Below are 15,068 nucleotides of genomic sequence, written 5' to 3' on the forward strand. Positions count from 1 at the left end.
GGCTGAGCCTGCGCATCCGGAGCCTGTGCCCCGCAATGGGAGAGGCCACAACAGTGAGAGACCCGCGTACTGAAAAAAAAAAAAAAAAAAAAAAAAAATGAAAACGCAGAAGGTTAGAATGAACCCTGTGGACTTCAAACGGAGGTGTGTGAATCTTTGCACAGACTGCAAAATTAATATAGATTAAATTACTACAGGCATGTGTATACCCACAAACATATATAACACAGATATACATACACATACATACATGCAACATACACACACGCGCATGCATTCATACATACATATATTTCTCTTTTTTTTAAGATTTATTTATTTATTATTATTATTTTGGGGGGCAGCATTGGGTCTTCGTTGCTGCACGCCGGCCTTCTCTAGTTGTGGCAAGAGGGGGCTACTCTTTGTTGTGGCGCACAGGCTTGTCATTTCAGTGGCTTCTCTTGTTGCGGAGCACAGGTTCTAGGCGCGTGGGCTCAGTAGTTGTGGCTCACAGGCTCTAGAGTGCAGGCTCAGTAGTTGTGGCGCACGGGCTTAGTTGCTCCACGGCATGTGGGATCTTCCTAGACCAGGGATCAAACCCGTGTCCCCTGCATTGGCTGGAGGATTCTTAACCACTGTGCCACCAGGAAGTCCCCATACATATATTTCTAAGCTCTACCGAGAGGACCTAGAGGCAATGACACGCCTGTAGCAACGAGCTTATCAAGTGTCTATATCTTAGTTTCTAAGTACCATTATCCACTAAAAAGAATCAGGACTCCTGGGGAAAGAACTGATTCCCAGGGCAGAGAAAGTAAAAAGTAAGCCTGAAAACTTTTTTGTGCCAGAAAGTAAGGAAGTTCAAAGAATGATGAGGACATGTCAAAAAGACATAGCAGCCAGCTTGAAGGGGCTCCTACTGACTAAATCTGAGGCAATTTGAGCATCAAAATGAATAACGATAATAATGGATTAAATAGGAATCCATGAATCCATACTAATAAATAAAGCTGAGTGCCAACTAATAAACTGCAGAAGAAATAATGGAATAAAAAAACCAGCATGTGGCAACCATCAGAAATTTATTCTGGAAAGAATCATCAATGGATGCTAAAAGGAGTTAGTGAAAGTTTGTTGTGGAACAGGACATTTACAGTTTCAAAGTATTTTCCCACAAAATATTTATTAATTACAAGAGGGGGGAAAAGAAGTAAGTTTAGAGTGGAGAAACCTAGTAACCACCAACTTCACCAAGTGATCAAAGTTAACCTCACCAGTAAGGACCAAATCAACATAACATGTCTCCTGATAAGTTACACGAAGAACATGGTATGCCTGCCAAAGATTCATATGAGGAAATGTCAGCCAAACCCAAATTGAGGGAAGTTCTATAAAATATCTCATCTGCACTCATCAAAAATGCCAAGATCAAGAAAGAAAAGAGAGGGGATGTAAATTGGTACAGCTGCTATGGAGAACAGCATGGAGGTTCCTCAAGAAACTAATAATAGAGCTACCGTATGATCCAGCAATCCTACTACTGGGCATATATCCAGAGAAAATCATGGTTCAAAAGGATACATGCACCCCAATGTTCATTGCAGCACTGTTCACAATAGCCAAGACACGGAAGCAACCTAAATGTACATTGATAGATGAATGGATAAAGAAGATGTGGTACGTATATACAATGGAATATTACTCAGCCATTAAAAAAGAATGAAGTAATGTCATTTGCAGCAACATGGATGGACCTGGAGATTATCATACTAAGTGAAGTAAGTCAGACAGAGAAAGACAAATATCATGTGATATCGCTTACATGCGAAATCTAAAAAAGATGATACAAATGAGCTTATTTACAAAACAGAAACAAACTCACAGACTTAGAGAATGAACTTATGGTTTGGTTACGGGGGGCTGGGGTTGGGGAGGGGTGGATTGAGAGTTTGGGATTGACATGTACACACGGCTATATTTAGAATAGATCACCAACAAGGACCTACTGCGTAGCACAGGGAACTCTGCTCAATACTCTGTAATAACCTAAATGGGAAAAGAATTTGAAAAAAGAATAGATACACGTATATGTATAACTAAATCACTTTGCTCTACAGCTGAAACTAACATAACATTGTTAATTGTTTGATTAAACAAGCAATTGTTAGTCAACTATACTCCAATATAAAATAAAAATTTTTTTAAAATGAAAAAAGATATCTAGAGAACAAAATATGCCAAATAAATGCAACATATGTCCTTTTTGCTATAAAAACATAACTGGGAGAACTGGCAGAATCTGAATGAGGTACATGCATTAATTTCATGAATCTGATGGTTATACTGTTGTTATGTAAGAGTGTCCTTGTCTTAAAAAACATACACTGAATTATTTAGGGGTAACAGGACATCATGTCTACAACTTACTCTTAATTGGTTCAGGAAAGACTATAATAAGAACAAATTGTGTATGTGTGTGGGTGGGGGAGAGAGAGCAGGGAGAGAGAGGGAGGGCACGATAAAGCAAATGCAGTAAAATTTTATCAAATAGGAAGCCTGAGTGAAATGTACATAGGGAAGTCTACACTATTTTTAAGACTTTTCTATAAGTTGGAAAGTATTTCAGAATTTTAAAAAAGCTAAAATATGGAGGGAAAATAGAGTATATGAAAAGAAAATATAACTGTTTTCAGTAACTTTTATCAGTGAGGTAGTATTGGTAATATTACACTGAAACTATTATGTATATGATGTGGCATAAAGCAAAAAAATAATCATGACATAGCCTATCATTTGCCATGGCCTTGAAAACTAGGATTACTACTGTGGAAGGAAAAAAATAGAAATAGAAGTGAGAAAAGTTTAAACACCCCAAAGTGCTTAACTTGAATTGGACTTACTAGTATAAACTTATTAAGCTATTTTAGCTTAAAAAAAAATTCCCTAGTCTGTACACTGAAAAGGCTCAGAAACAATGAACAATCTATTAGCCACAGCATCCTTAGTACCAGATTGTGATACCGAAACACCATTTTCCACTAAAAGAAACCAGGGCTTACTGGTTTATGGTTGGAGATATGGTTGATTCCAGGTCTAGTATAGGGAGTATATAAGAGGAACCTGAAACTTTCTGTTATACCAGAGAAAGGAAACTATTAAAGACTATTGGTGTAAAGCAATTATACTCCAATAAAGATGTTTAAAAATAAATAAATAAAGACTATTGGGAATGTGTCTATAGGACCCAGGAGCTAACCTAAAGGTGTTCCCACTGGCCAGATCTAAAAAATAATATTATCTGCCTTTGGAAAAGGGGAGCCAACTCCTTTTCTTGAAAACTGATAAAAGCAGTCAAGCACTTATCATATATCCTGCCTTTCCTATATGAACTGCACCACTGTGTAACCCGAAGACAGGTGAGGGGAAAGTGTCTCTTTATAGAAGTATTTCAGCCAATAAAAGAAAAAATTATTATTTAAAAATTGTTGGGGCTTCCCTGGTGGCGCAGTCGTTGCGCGTCCGCCTGCCGATGCAGGGGAGCCGGGTTCGCGCCCCGGTCTGGGAGGATCCCACGTGCCGCGGAGCGGCTGGGCCCGTGAGCCATGGCCGCTGGGCCTGCGCGTCCGGAGCCTGTGCTCCGCGACGGGAGAGGCCACAGCAGAGGGAGGCCCGCATACCACAAAAAAATAAATAAATAAATAAAAATTGTTAAAGCCAGATGTGAAAGTGGTTATATGTGTTTATATTTGCAGGTGGCCACAAAGTCCCTATGCATGCTAATTAGAAGTTATCTGTACATTCCCTTTCATTCTTAGCACAAACACATTCTCTCATGGACATCTTCCATGTTAACAGCTAGATGCTAGATATTGCTAAAGCAGGATCATAGAGTTGCTTTAAATTTTCAAGTTATTATGATACTGAAAATCTTTCTACAATTTCATGCATAGGAGCTGTGCTGAACAATGGCTGTGTGTATACACGCACTCATGCCAAGCACTCTTTGGCTCCAGAAGAGTGAAAATTTGGACAAGTTCCGTTACCTCTGAGTCTCACTATCCAGTTTTATCACCTTAAAAATGGAATCAGCAAGGTTTTCTGGATTAACAATCACTGGAACCAATGCCTGAGAAGGTAATGTGAGTCAGTTCAAATACTGCCAGAATTTAGAACACATTGGCCTTTTCTGATTTATTAAATTAGCTATCATATGAGATCTCAGTTACTACAATAATGTGCAGTATTACAAACATTAGTTGGGCAGATACAGTACTTATAAATCAGATTACATTTACTTTTGGTTTTAAAACTATGCAACCTTATTTTATGTGTTCACTTTCCAGACAAACAGCTTTGCTTGTGGTTTTAATGTAATTTGTACTTACTTTAAGTATACTCCGTATTAAGGACCAGTGGAAAAATAAATAATAGTATTAAAAATGGTTATGTGGATAATCCAAAAGTGAAAAACCAAGATCTGTTTTTATTTCATAAGGTTCTGCTGCACACCTGTTATATATAATGTCCATCACTAACAAAACCTAAAATAAGAACACCTGATTTGAAAAAAGGATTTTTTTTTTTTCCTTCCTCCTCACAAACTGGAAATAGCTTTTATTTGTGTGATTATAAAAGTAATGTTGTTCAGCTCATTAAAAAAGACATAACAAAGTGAAGATCACTTATAAATCCCACACAAGAAAAAAAATCGCTCAACCATTTTGGTATATTTAACTCTAGTTACTCTAGTTGGCTAGCTGTCTAGTTTTTTATATATTCTGAAACAAAATGAGAATAATCTACATATGATTGTAGCCTACCTTTATTAAATTCATAATTCAATGTATATATCACTTTATAGCAATAAATCTAGGTCCACATCATCTTTATTTCTTAAGACCTTATTCAGAACTACTGCAATAGGGGAGAGAGAGCAGGCTGAACTCTGAATTATTCATTAAGGCAGCTGGGAATTTGTAGCCAATAAGCAGGGTGAGGTGGGTCAGTGGATGGAAAATTGCTGAGGCACATCATCGTTTTTAACAGGTGCATATAGTATATGAATGCAATGCAATTTATTTAATCAATTCCCACTGATGGACTCTTGCCAAATTTTTGCTACACTGACAACCCTTATACATACATTTTTGCACACTTGTCCAATTATGGAAAAACTTCATTTGTGAATATATTACCATGAAAAGGCTTACAGCTATAACTTTTTCATTTATTTATTTAACAAACTGTCTTCATTAATAAGGGAATAAAATTATATAAACAAGTATTATTCCAGAAAATCTAGGCTTTACAGATGCCACAAGTATATGCAAAACACTGTTAGACACCCTATGAGTAGAAAAGATGATTAACATTAAAATAGTTCCTGACAGCAGGAGAGGAACAACTATATACATAAATAATACAAGGAATAAATGCAAGGCAAGGAGAACTACATGTTAACTAAGAAGGGAATGAGTAGCTGAATCCAAATGGAGATTAATCTTAACTTAAGGTAATTATTTTATGCTTAAACAGGTAACTAAAAAATGACAGAAAAGAGACGAATACTATATTGTTAACTCCAAGGCACCATCCAAATACTTTTGCCGTAGTATTCAATAGTAATACATGAAATTCTTATAGCTCTTAATAAAATAACCTTATAATAATCCTGTGAAGACTACAGATAAAACTGCGGCCCAGGAAAGGAAAGGGGAATGATAGGAATTGAGCCATTTTTGTGTCCAGCAGATACTTCCTATTTCATTATTCTAGAATGCAAGCTCCCAGAGGATAAGAACTCTGTCTTATTGTTCACTGACTCCCTAGTTCCTAGAACAGTGCCTGCCGCAAAGAAGTATGGATTCACTAAATATTTGTTGAATAAATATATCCCCTAGATGAGGAAATTGAGGATCAGAAAGACAGTTATGGATGTAGGGGCACAAAACCATTAAATTAAGGTTCAAACCAAGTTCAGTATTCTTTCTTCAAGTATAATGTCTGAAATAGTTTGGTTATTAGCTGAAATTTGGAGATCGTTTTATAACACTTGGTGCTATCAAAATAACTGTTCTGAATGTATAATTTACACTTGTCACTAAATTTCTTCTGTCAGAAACAGAAGAAAACGGAATTGTCTTGAAAGGAATAGGCTGGATAATACTCCAGATGTGAAATGACAGTTTTAAAAGCTTTATTTTACCAATTTAAGTGCAACAAAGGGGGACAGAACTTTGAATTTTTTATCAGATTTAAATTTAAAAATAATGCAGCAAAAAAAAGAAGAAAAATCTACACACATATGTCTCATCTGAGGGGAAAAATAAAAGGACTATTTTAATTGCTATTGTGCAGATAGATGCTGCAAATTATACGTGAGTTATCCATTCAATAAAGTAGACACAGGATGGCCTTTTTTGAAGCTGAAGGCTGCCGTTTGGTTCAAATTACTATGAAATTCTTGAAAACAATTAAAATGCTTTTCTCTGAAAAAAAAAAATCTATACTTCAAACTGCCTGCCAATTAGTATGAAACACTAAAGTATTAAAATACCAATGTAAAGAATTAAAACAGTGAGACTGTATCTCTGTAAAAATCCAAAACATATCAATAATCCAATAAATATACAGTTTAAGAAACTAAAATGCAATTTACTTTCACATGCTGACATTACTTTTCCAGAATATTTATATGTCCTATGTAGCAGACATATACATGTATCAATCCTTTCAAACATAAACCAAACTCACAGTAGAAAAATATTTGAAAGCTGTAAAATTCAATTTGCTTAGAAGTCCACTGCAATAAACAAACTGTAAAATAATATTCTCAACTAAATACTTAGAAAGCAACAATGTCCTAGATTCATTTGAAGATGCTTTTCCTCAAGGGAAACTCTAGCCAGTTTTTTAAAGTGGTTTATCAATCAGACTTCTCACCTAGCAAGAATAAAATGTGTAAAGAGGACAAAAATTCTGGAATTTAGCTAGAACTTAGTCTCACATCTTCTCATTCACTATATAAAAATAAGAGAAATCAAAATGCAATGTTTTATTTTGCCTATCTTAGCACGAAAACACATTCATCAAAACTCTGAGTTATAAGGATTTGAGGGTAGTCTAGAATAGGTGAAATTCAGGTATAAAATTTTTAAATTCCACTTTAATCAATAGCTTCAATTCCCTTCTACACTAAATATTTTATCAGGAACTTATACAAATGTTCTAGATCTTTCCCTCCCCTGAATTCTTAAATTATTCCAATAAACATCTTCTGAGAACATTCTATGTAAAACATACTTTAAGTATTTGCACGTGACTTAGCTAATGTTCACATGGGCCCTGTGATGAAATCTTCCTTTTACTCATAACTAAACAAGGCTTGGAAACGCTAAGTAACTCATCCCTGGTTACAAAGCTGTCAGAGGCAAAGTCTGCACCTGAATAAGGTCTTCAGACTACACCACAACTGTAATCAACCACTTTATCTGGTAATCACATATCGCCATACAATACATTGTACTATTAACTTTCACTGTTATTTTCTTAATTTTCCCTACGTTCATGTCTTTAAGAGCAACGTGTTATGCTTTGATATCTTACAGTATCTTTAGTATTAGTAGATTGATTCAAGTTGCTTGTATGATAGAATTACAGACTACAGGTTTAAAAATTCTCAAAGCCTCACACTTGTTAAGTGGAAATGATACCAAAATAATTGAGTGCTGTTAAATGCCTTCCATGTATTAACTCATTTAATTCTCATAATAGCCCTATGAAATCGGTACCTTATTGTCCCATTTTGCAGACAAAAATGCTAAAAGCTAGAAAGGTTATCTAACTTACCCAAGATTAAAGTTACAGCTAGTTTTGGGCAAGGCTTCAAAAGCCAAGGTATTCTGTCTCAAGTGGTTACATGCTCAATGTTAAAACTGTCCCTCTAAGACTAGACAATGACTAAATGAAATCATGTGTTCATACAGAAGAGAAATTCAAAAAATTTTAACTCTGGGCAATGATTTCTTGGATATGAAACCAAAAGCACAGGCAATAAAAGCAAAAATAGACAAATGGCCCTATATCAAACTTTAAAAACTCCTGTACATCAAAGGAAACAACAGAATGAAAGACAACCTACAAAATGGGAGAAAAAAATCTGCAAACCACATATCTGATAAGGAGTTAATATCTAGAATATATAAAGAACTCCTACAACTCGACAACAAAAAAATAACCTAATTTAAAAATGGGCAAAGGACTTGAATAGATATTTCTCAAAAAATGATATAAAAATGGCCAACAAGCAAATAAAAAGATGCTCAATATCACTAATTGTTAGAGAAATGCAAATCAAAACCACAATGAGATATCACCACACACTTGCCAGGATGGCTACTATCAAAAACCAGAATGCAAACAAACAGAAAATAACAAGTGTTGGTGAGGATGTGGAGAAACTGGAACTCTTGTGCACTGTTGGTAGGAATGTAAAATGGCGTTAACTGCTATGGAAAACAGTATGGCAGTTCCTCAAAAAAAGTGAAAACAGAATTACCAATATGATCCAGCAATTCCATTTCTGGGTATATATCCAAAAGAAGTGAAAGCAGGATCACAAAGAGGTATTTGCACACCCATGTTCATAGCAGCATTATTCACAGTAGCTAAGATATAGAAACTACAATCTATTCATAGATGATGAATGAATACCGAAAATGTGGTGCATATATATGCAATGGAATATTACGCAGCCTTCAAAAAGGAACTCCTGTTATATTTATGCTACAACATGGATGAACTTCAGGGACACTATGCTAAGTTAAATAAGCCAGTCAAAAAAGGCAAGTACTATATAATTCCACTTATATAAGTTATCTAAAGTAGCCAAATTTTTAAATGAAATTACAGTGGTGGTTGCCAGGGGCTGGGTGCGTAGGGAAATGGGGAATTGTTTAATTGGCATAGTTTTAGTTTTGTAAGACAAAATTTTGGAGATCTGTTGTACCACAATGTGAAAATGGTTAACACGACTGAACTATACACTTAAAAGTGGTTAAGTTGGTAAATTTTGTTGTGTTTTTGCCACATTAAAAACAAAAATTCACTAACTTTTCTTTCATTTCCCTCTCCTGTCCTTCCTGGTACAGTACTTAACAGCAGTGTAACGAAAAGGATAGAGAAAAGTACAGAATGCAAGGGCTTCAACAATGTAGAAAAAAATTAAGAAAACAACAACAAAATGAAACAGGTCTCCCCACATTCTTACTGACTTACTGATAATTTTTTTCTTAAACTGGAAATATCCTGAACCTCAAGTGAAAAAAGTATCCTATCGGCCAGACAATGGAGTATAGTGGTGCTAGAGAACTCAAGTAGTATTCTGACTTTGCTACTAATTACTGTCTGACCTTGGGTAAGTTATTTTCATTCATTTACTCATTCATTCATTCATTCATCAAAAAGTCTGAGTAAACCTGGTCAAATGAATCCTAGGATTGTTCTGGGGAGTAAATGAAACAATTCATCTAAAACACTAGACACTTTGTAAGCGCTCAATACATGCTGGCTGTAATTACTTTATAGCCTAGAAAGCAGGACAAGAACAGGACTTCGACTAAAGGAAGTCCAGTACTCTATTCCTAAACATGTGCCTCATTTGCCGATAATTATGGTGCTATCGAATCGGATACTACTTAGCAAATCATTTCTGACTCTATCATTCTTGTGCTCCTCTCTTCTAAAGAACTCTCTCTCGGAAAAGCAATGTCATCTCAGGTGTTCGAAAACGTTTGCCTTGGCAACAGTGTTTCCTGCCCCAGAGGCGGCGGAACCAGGGGCCTGTATATTAACCCCCAAGAGTTCCCCGTTCCTCTCACTTCATTAGGGGCCTAGACCTTGTTTGGGGCTGAAGATGAGGAGGGAGGGGGCCACACACTCACACACCCAGATATAAAGCCCCACTCTGGTAAGACAGGACCAGACGAATCTCCTGGAAGAATGACAGCTGGACATTTACGAAAACCGACCGGGGAACCGGCAACTCTCGCCTGCCGGCTGAGAGCCGGCATCTCGCAGGCAAGCTGGCGCGGAGGGAGTCTCGGGCGGTCCACAGCGGGCCCGGCTGGGTCGGTCAGGGCCGGGGCGGGGGTGTGTCGGGGAGGACCGTCCGGGGGCGCAGGCGGGGTCGTGGGGCCCGGGGACCCCGGGGCTCCCAGAGGGGCGATGGTGGGGCGGGGGCGGGCTGCGCGGCGGCCCGGGGACCGGCCGGGGAAGAAGGGGACCGAGGGCCTCACCGCGGGCCGAGGGCAGTGGGTAGAGCTTCTCGGCCTTCTGCAGGAAGCGCTGGGCCTTCTCGCGGTTGCCGGCGTTCAGGGCCTCCCGGGCGATCTCGACACATTTCTCCGCCTCATCCCGGTTCCCCTCCATGGCTTGCGCCTTCTTCCGTTTCCTGCGGGAGCGAAGCGACGAGAGGCGGAAGCCGCCGTCGCCGAGGAGGCGAGGCCGGCCGGGGTTGGGGGCGTGCGGAGGCGAGCGGGGAGGAGCGCAGGCGACCGCGGCGGCGGGGCCCCGGCGCGCTGGCGGGCTCGCTGCTCCGCCTCCTCTCGGCGGCCTCCCCGCCCCCCGCGGGCCGCTAGGGCTCGAGCCGCATCCCTCCCGGCCCCCGGACGGACCTCCCGGGCCCGACCGCCCGAGACGACTCGGCGGTCCCTGCCTGGCGCGGCCCGGCTCGGGGCCGACCGACCTGGGGGCCGGGGGTGCGGGCGATACTGGGCCGGCTGCCCGCCGTGGGGTTCCGCCGAGGCGGGGACCCGGCCGCCCGCAGCGGCAGTGCCGTGCCCCCTTACCTCCCGGGGCGGCCCGCTCGGGCGGCAGCCCGCCTTCCTATAGCGGCCGGGCGACGGGTCAGGGTGGGGACGTCCGTTTTCAGGAAGATTCCCAGGGATCGAAGGCCCCGCCTCTGGGCCCCCAGCCTCGGGAGGATTCCGTCAGGTGAGGACCGCGCTTCCGGCACAGGTGTTCAGGAAGCCCAGGAGAGCTTCGTTTGACCCTCACTCCTGTTTCATTGCCGTATTTCAGCGATACACCATTTTTCTGACCCAGATGCCATTAAACTTAGTACATCCAAGAGGTACAAAGCAAACACTTACATAATTTGTAGTTTGCACTTATTCTGGTGAAAACCACAACCCTAATAAGGCTTCATGACCGAAACAGGGCGGAAATCAGCTCTTTGGGAGCGTATTACCATCACATAAGTAAACTTGTTGGGTTGTCTCCCTTCTCCCATTTTAACATCACCCCTTGTGAAATGCTGTACCATGTCATGTTGGTCTCCTCGGTGAAGGGAAAGGGCCCACTTTTTGCTTGGTAATGTCCTCTTCCAAATTTCAAAAATTAAGAACTTGCCAGAAACCAAGTGTCGAAATGATCCGTACTACAAAATAACCATTTTCACACAATTCTCGGTAGAGATATTGTTAGCCATGCCAGCAAATATGAACTCAGGACTTTCAAAGAAATCCTGATTTCCCTCTGTAAAACGGGAATAGCACGTCCCCCAAAGATGTTACCGTGTATTGAACAAATTTAATTCAAGTAGCCTTCAAAACAGCCTGCAGCACACAGAAAACACTATTCTCAGTCTAAACTGGAAGTTCCTTCCGTGGAGGTAGCTACGTACAGGACTCCCCTGCCTGCTCCCCACCTCTCCCACCCAACTCCACCACAGTGCTCTGGCGTAGTGCTGCTGTCACTAACAGCAAACACAGCTAACAAACGGAGATGGTCAAACTTAACCTAGAAAACAGCAGCCTGTCCCATGTTCCGGCTCCTGCTGAAGTTTAAAAACCTTTAATAGTTCATTACATAGTAGTAAAAAAAAAATTATACTTGTGCCTTCTGACTCTGCTGATGTACAGAATTAACAGTTTAATTTCAAGGAAAGAAACGTTAATAAGATAACCTATTCAAAACAAAGCTGTTCCTATTATAATCAAGCAGATTTTATACACAACTAGTTTGGGATATGACCTTTATTGAGCTTATCCACCGGAGTGGAAATAATGTCTGTACAAAACCAAATGTTTGTTACTATAACTTCTGCATCACAATTAAAATCCAAACAGTTTTTTAAAAACAGTCAACTCAATCAAAACCCACTACTTCAGAATCAATAGCTTCTTTGAAGCCACAGTAACACTTAAATATGGTTAAGACTCGAATGCAGAAATTTGGTTGGTTGGAAAGCTAATTAAACTTCCAACTTGCTCAAATAGAATTACAAAAAGGCAAAATTGTGTTTTTCACAGAGATACAGTCCACTGGAATCACCAACACTGGACAGCTGTTAGAGTATTTAGAGTCCTGAGATAATAAGGAATCCAGGCATCCTTTAGACAGTCTTCTGTTGTCCTTTCTTCCCAATCAGAGATTTGTGGATGTGTGGAATGACACCTGGAAGAAGGATAAAATAACACAGTACTTTAAAACCAAGATCGTTTAATGTTCAACTTGGAAGACGTCTTTAAATGTGAGACCGAAGTGTGCAGAGTAAAAATTCAGAAATACATACAGATATCAAATTTCATGATGCAACCATACTACAGATCACTGAAACTATACTGTGTCCTCTTCTAGACTGAAAATTACTAGTGGGAATTAAAGCAAAGAATTCTTTTCTCTAAAGAAATTAAAATTTTAGTATTTACATACCACCACCAGCAATTGTAGCCTTGATGAGAGAGTCCAATTCTTCATCTCCACGAATAGCAAGTTGCAAGTGACGAGGGGTAATACGTTTTACCTTCAAGTCTTTTGATGCATTTCCTGCCAATTCAAGTACCTAGAAGACAGAATGTAATCAATCTCCTTCCCGCTTTCCTTATCTTCAAGATCCTGACAAGAATCAAAGCCTCATGAACGTGTATCTACCAAGTGTCATCTCCCCCACTACCTGAATGGCAAGATACGCAAAAGCTATAAAGGGGGCACGCAATTTTATTTCCTGAAGCCGCAAACTCAAGCCCAGTAGGATCCCATCGTGAACACCAGCCCCCTCTAGCGTTGTCAGAAGCTTCTCGCCGCGTTTAGAGCCTGGGAGTTTTCTTGCATCACTTTCCTCCTTCCCTCCCGCCGCCTCCCCCCCCCACCCCCCCCCCCCCCCCCCCCCTCCCCTCCTCGCAGCTTCTCGCCGCGTTTAGAGCCTGGGAGTTTTCTTGCATCACTTTCCTCCTTCCCTCCCGCCGCCTCCCCCCCCCACCCCCCCCAATCTTTCCCAGATTATAGGCGTACACCCATTTACCTCTGCGGTGAGGTACTCCAGGATGGCTGCGCTGTACACAGCGGCAGTCGCGCCCACACGTCCATGGCTGGTCGTCCTAGATTTCAGGTGTCGATGAATACGGCCCACCGGGAACTTTATTTTTAGCATACACAAACATAAATGCACAAAGGTAGACGGGCCAAAGATGGTAAAATTATACGCGCGCCAAAGCAAGGGGAACGGACGCTGGTGCAGCAACGCGCCCCAGCACCCACACACGTGATCGCCCCCCTCCCTGATATTTATTGTATCGGTAAACCAAGTCGCGACACCGTCACCCACGCAAAGACGAAACGCTCATCTAGAGTGATGATAAACAAGAGAGGAAAAGGAAAGAAAAACGCCACGATTCCCAGACTGCACGAACCACCACTGACCTGCAAACCGGCTCTCTGCGAGCGGGAAACCGCCTTTGTCTTGGCCTTTCCGGAGTCCTTCCCAGCCTTACCGCCAGCCTGCGGCGCGCACACGCCCGCGAGCGAAGAAGGAACGCAGAATATAGGATTACCAGGGCGGCGCGCCCCTCCCCCACCGCGGCGCGGCCCGGTTGCGAGCGCGGCCCCGTGCCCAGCCGGGGTCTTCGGCCCGCCGCGCGCCGCAAGGGCGACCCCGCCCGCCCGACCCGCGCTGCGCGCCCGCCGCGGCCGCGCGCCGCCGTCCACCCGATCGCCGCCCGCCGGCCCCCAGCGGCGCTGCGCGCGCCACCCAACCGTCGCCGCCCGCCGCGAGATCGGAGGCTGCTCCGCTCGCCGCCGACAAAACACCTCCCCCCGCTCTTCCAAATCCTGTCTCCGCGCGTTCCCTGCCGTTGCCGCTTCAACCCCATCTCCGTTTGTAACGGGTTTTTCTCCCGCCAGCCAAAACCCTCGGAGTCTTCGAGCGCCTCCACCAAGTTTACCATTTCAAATTCTGCTGAAGCTCAAACAAGCAAGGCAGAGAGAGGACTAGTCAAACACCCAGCGAGAACCCGCCGCCTACTCCTTCGTCGCACCGCGATTCAAACTGCGCTGTCTCCCGCCTTCCCCGCTCCCTTTATACTGCAGAATGTTCCCTCATCCGGGAACTCGGATTGCTCATCCCACCAATGGCTGCTACCCGCCCTCGGGACGCGTCCTTGAAGCCTCAGCCAATGAGCACGCGAAGAAAAGGGCGGAGGGGCGGGCGCTTCGCAGTTCGAGCCGCTATTGGGGCGTGGGGAAGGTGGTGGGGGAGGGCGGAGGGATGGGAACTGGGGAGAAGAAGGGCACGGCGGCGGGAGGGAAGAAACAGAGCGAGCTACGCTGCGGGAGCAAGGGGACCCGCCGGCTGTGGTCACGTGTCTGGGAGGAGGTGCTGAGAGGCTTAGGGGAGGGGCACGCAGTACTGAGCACCGCCCCCCTCCCCCCCCACCCGTCATCCGCTCCGCCTTCGTCTCCTAGCCTGGTTCCAGAGACCACGTGAAGTCTCCGCGGGGTCTAGCGCGCCCTCCTTCCCGCCCTGCCCCCCCCCGCAAGAGCACCTCGCAGGCGGAGACCCATCAGCCTTCATCCTTCTTCCGGGGCCCGGGGTACCCGCCTCCCCGGTCCCCTCTGCATCCCTGCGGCTCCTCCGGTCTGACAGGTAGCGCGAACGCGTCCAGTGAGAGGGACCCCGAGTTCATCACGAACCACAGCCTTGATAGTGGTGCCGCGTTCCTTCCCCCTAGGCGAGTCCCGAGCCACCGACTGATCACGACCCACTGTTGCCACTTCATTTTCAGCTGAATGTCCCTACTCTTCTTTCC

The 15,068-nt window shown here is 42.9% G+C and overlaps 2 protein-coding genes across 4 annotated transcripts in view; both read right to left on the bottom strand.

Annotated features, from left to right (window-relative positions):
- DNAJB14 (DnaJ heat shock protein family (Hsp40) member B14) overlaps positions 1 to 10,547 on the bottom strand; it is a 46,917-nt gene extending 36,370 nt beyond the window's left edge. The window contains exon 1 of one of the 3 annotated variants that reach the window (XM_007120153.2): positions 10,278 to 10,547. In XM_007120153.2, the coding sequence (XP_007120215.1) occupies positions 10,278 to 10,410 (133 nt within the window). In that variant the 5' untranslated portion in view covers positions 10,411 to 10,547. The remainder of the gene's footprint in view (positions 1 to 10,277) is intronic. The other 2 variants (XM_007120155.2, XM_007120154.3) reach the window with 2 other exon arrangements.
- Positions 10,548 to 12,002: 1,455 nt separating this feature from the next.
- Positions 12,003 to 14,392, bottom strand: H2AZ1 (H2A.Z variant histone 1). The gene is made up of 5 exons (XM_024126699.2): positions 14,205 to 14,392; positions 13,684 to 13,761; positions 13,286 to 13,399; positions 12,697 to 12,826; positions 12,003 to 12,438 (listed from the first exon to the last, which is right to left on the bottom strand). Exons 1-5 carry the CDS (start codon positions 14,205 to 14,207, stop codon positions 12,377 to 12,379), a joined length of 387 nt encoding a protein of 128 aa, XP_023982467.1. The 5' UTR covers positions 14,208 to 14,392; the 3' UTR covers positions 12,003 to 12,376.
- Between the last annotated feature and the right edge of the window lie 676 nt (positions 14,393 to 15,068).

This window comes from Physeter macrocephalus, chromosome 7 (genome assembly GCF_002837175.3).
Source record: "Physeter macrocephalus isolate SW-GA chromosome 7, ASM283717v5, whole genome shotgun sequence".
NCBI lineage: Eukaryota > Metazoa > Chordata > Mammalia > Artiodactyla > Physeteridae > Physeter > Physeter macrocephalus.

Excerpts from the sequence above, each read along its gene's own strand:
- H2AZ1 (XM_024126699.2), bottom strand. Across the intron at positions 13,400-13,683 it reads CGCAGAGAGCCGGTTTGCAG|TTCCCGGTGGGCCGTATTCA; the intron begins GTCAGTGGTGGT and ends CTAAAAATAAAG. Across the intron at positions 12,439-12,696 it reads GGCTACAATTGCTGGTGGTG|GTGTCATTCCACACATCCAC; the intron begins GTATGTAAATAC and ends TCCTTCTTCCAG.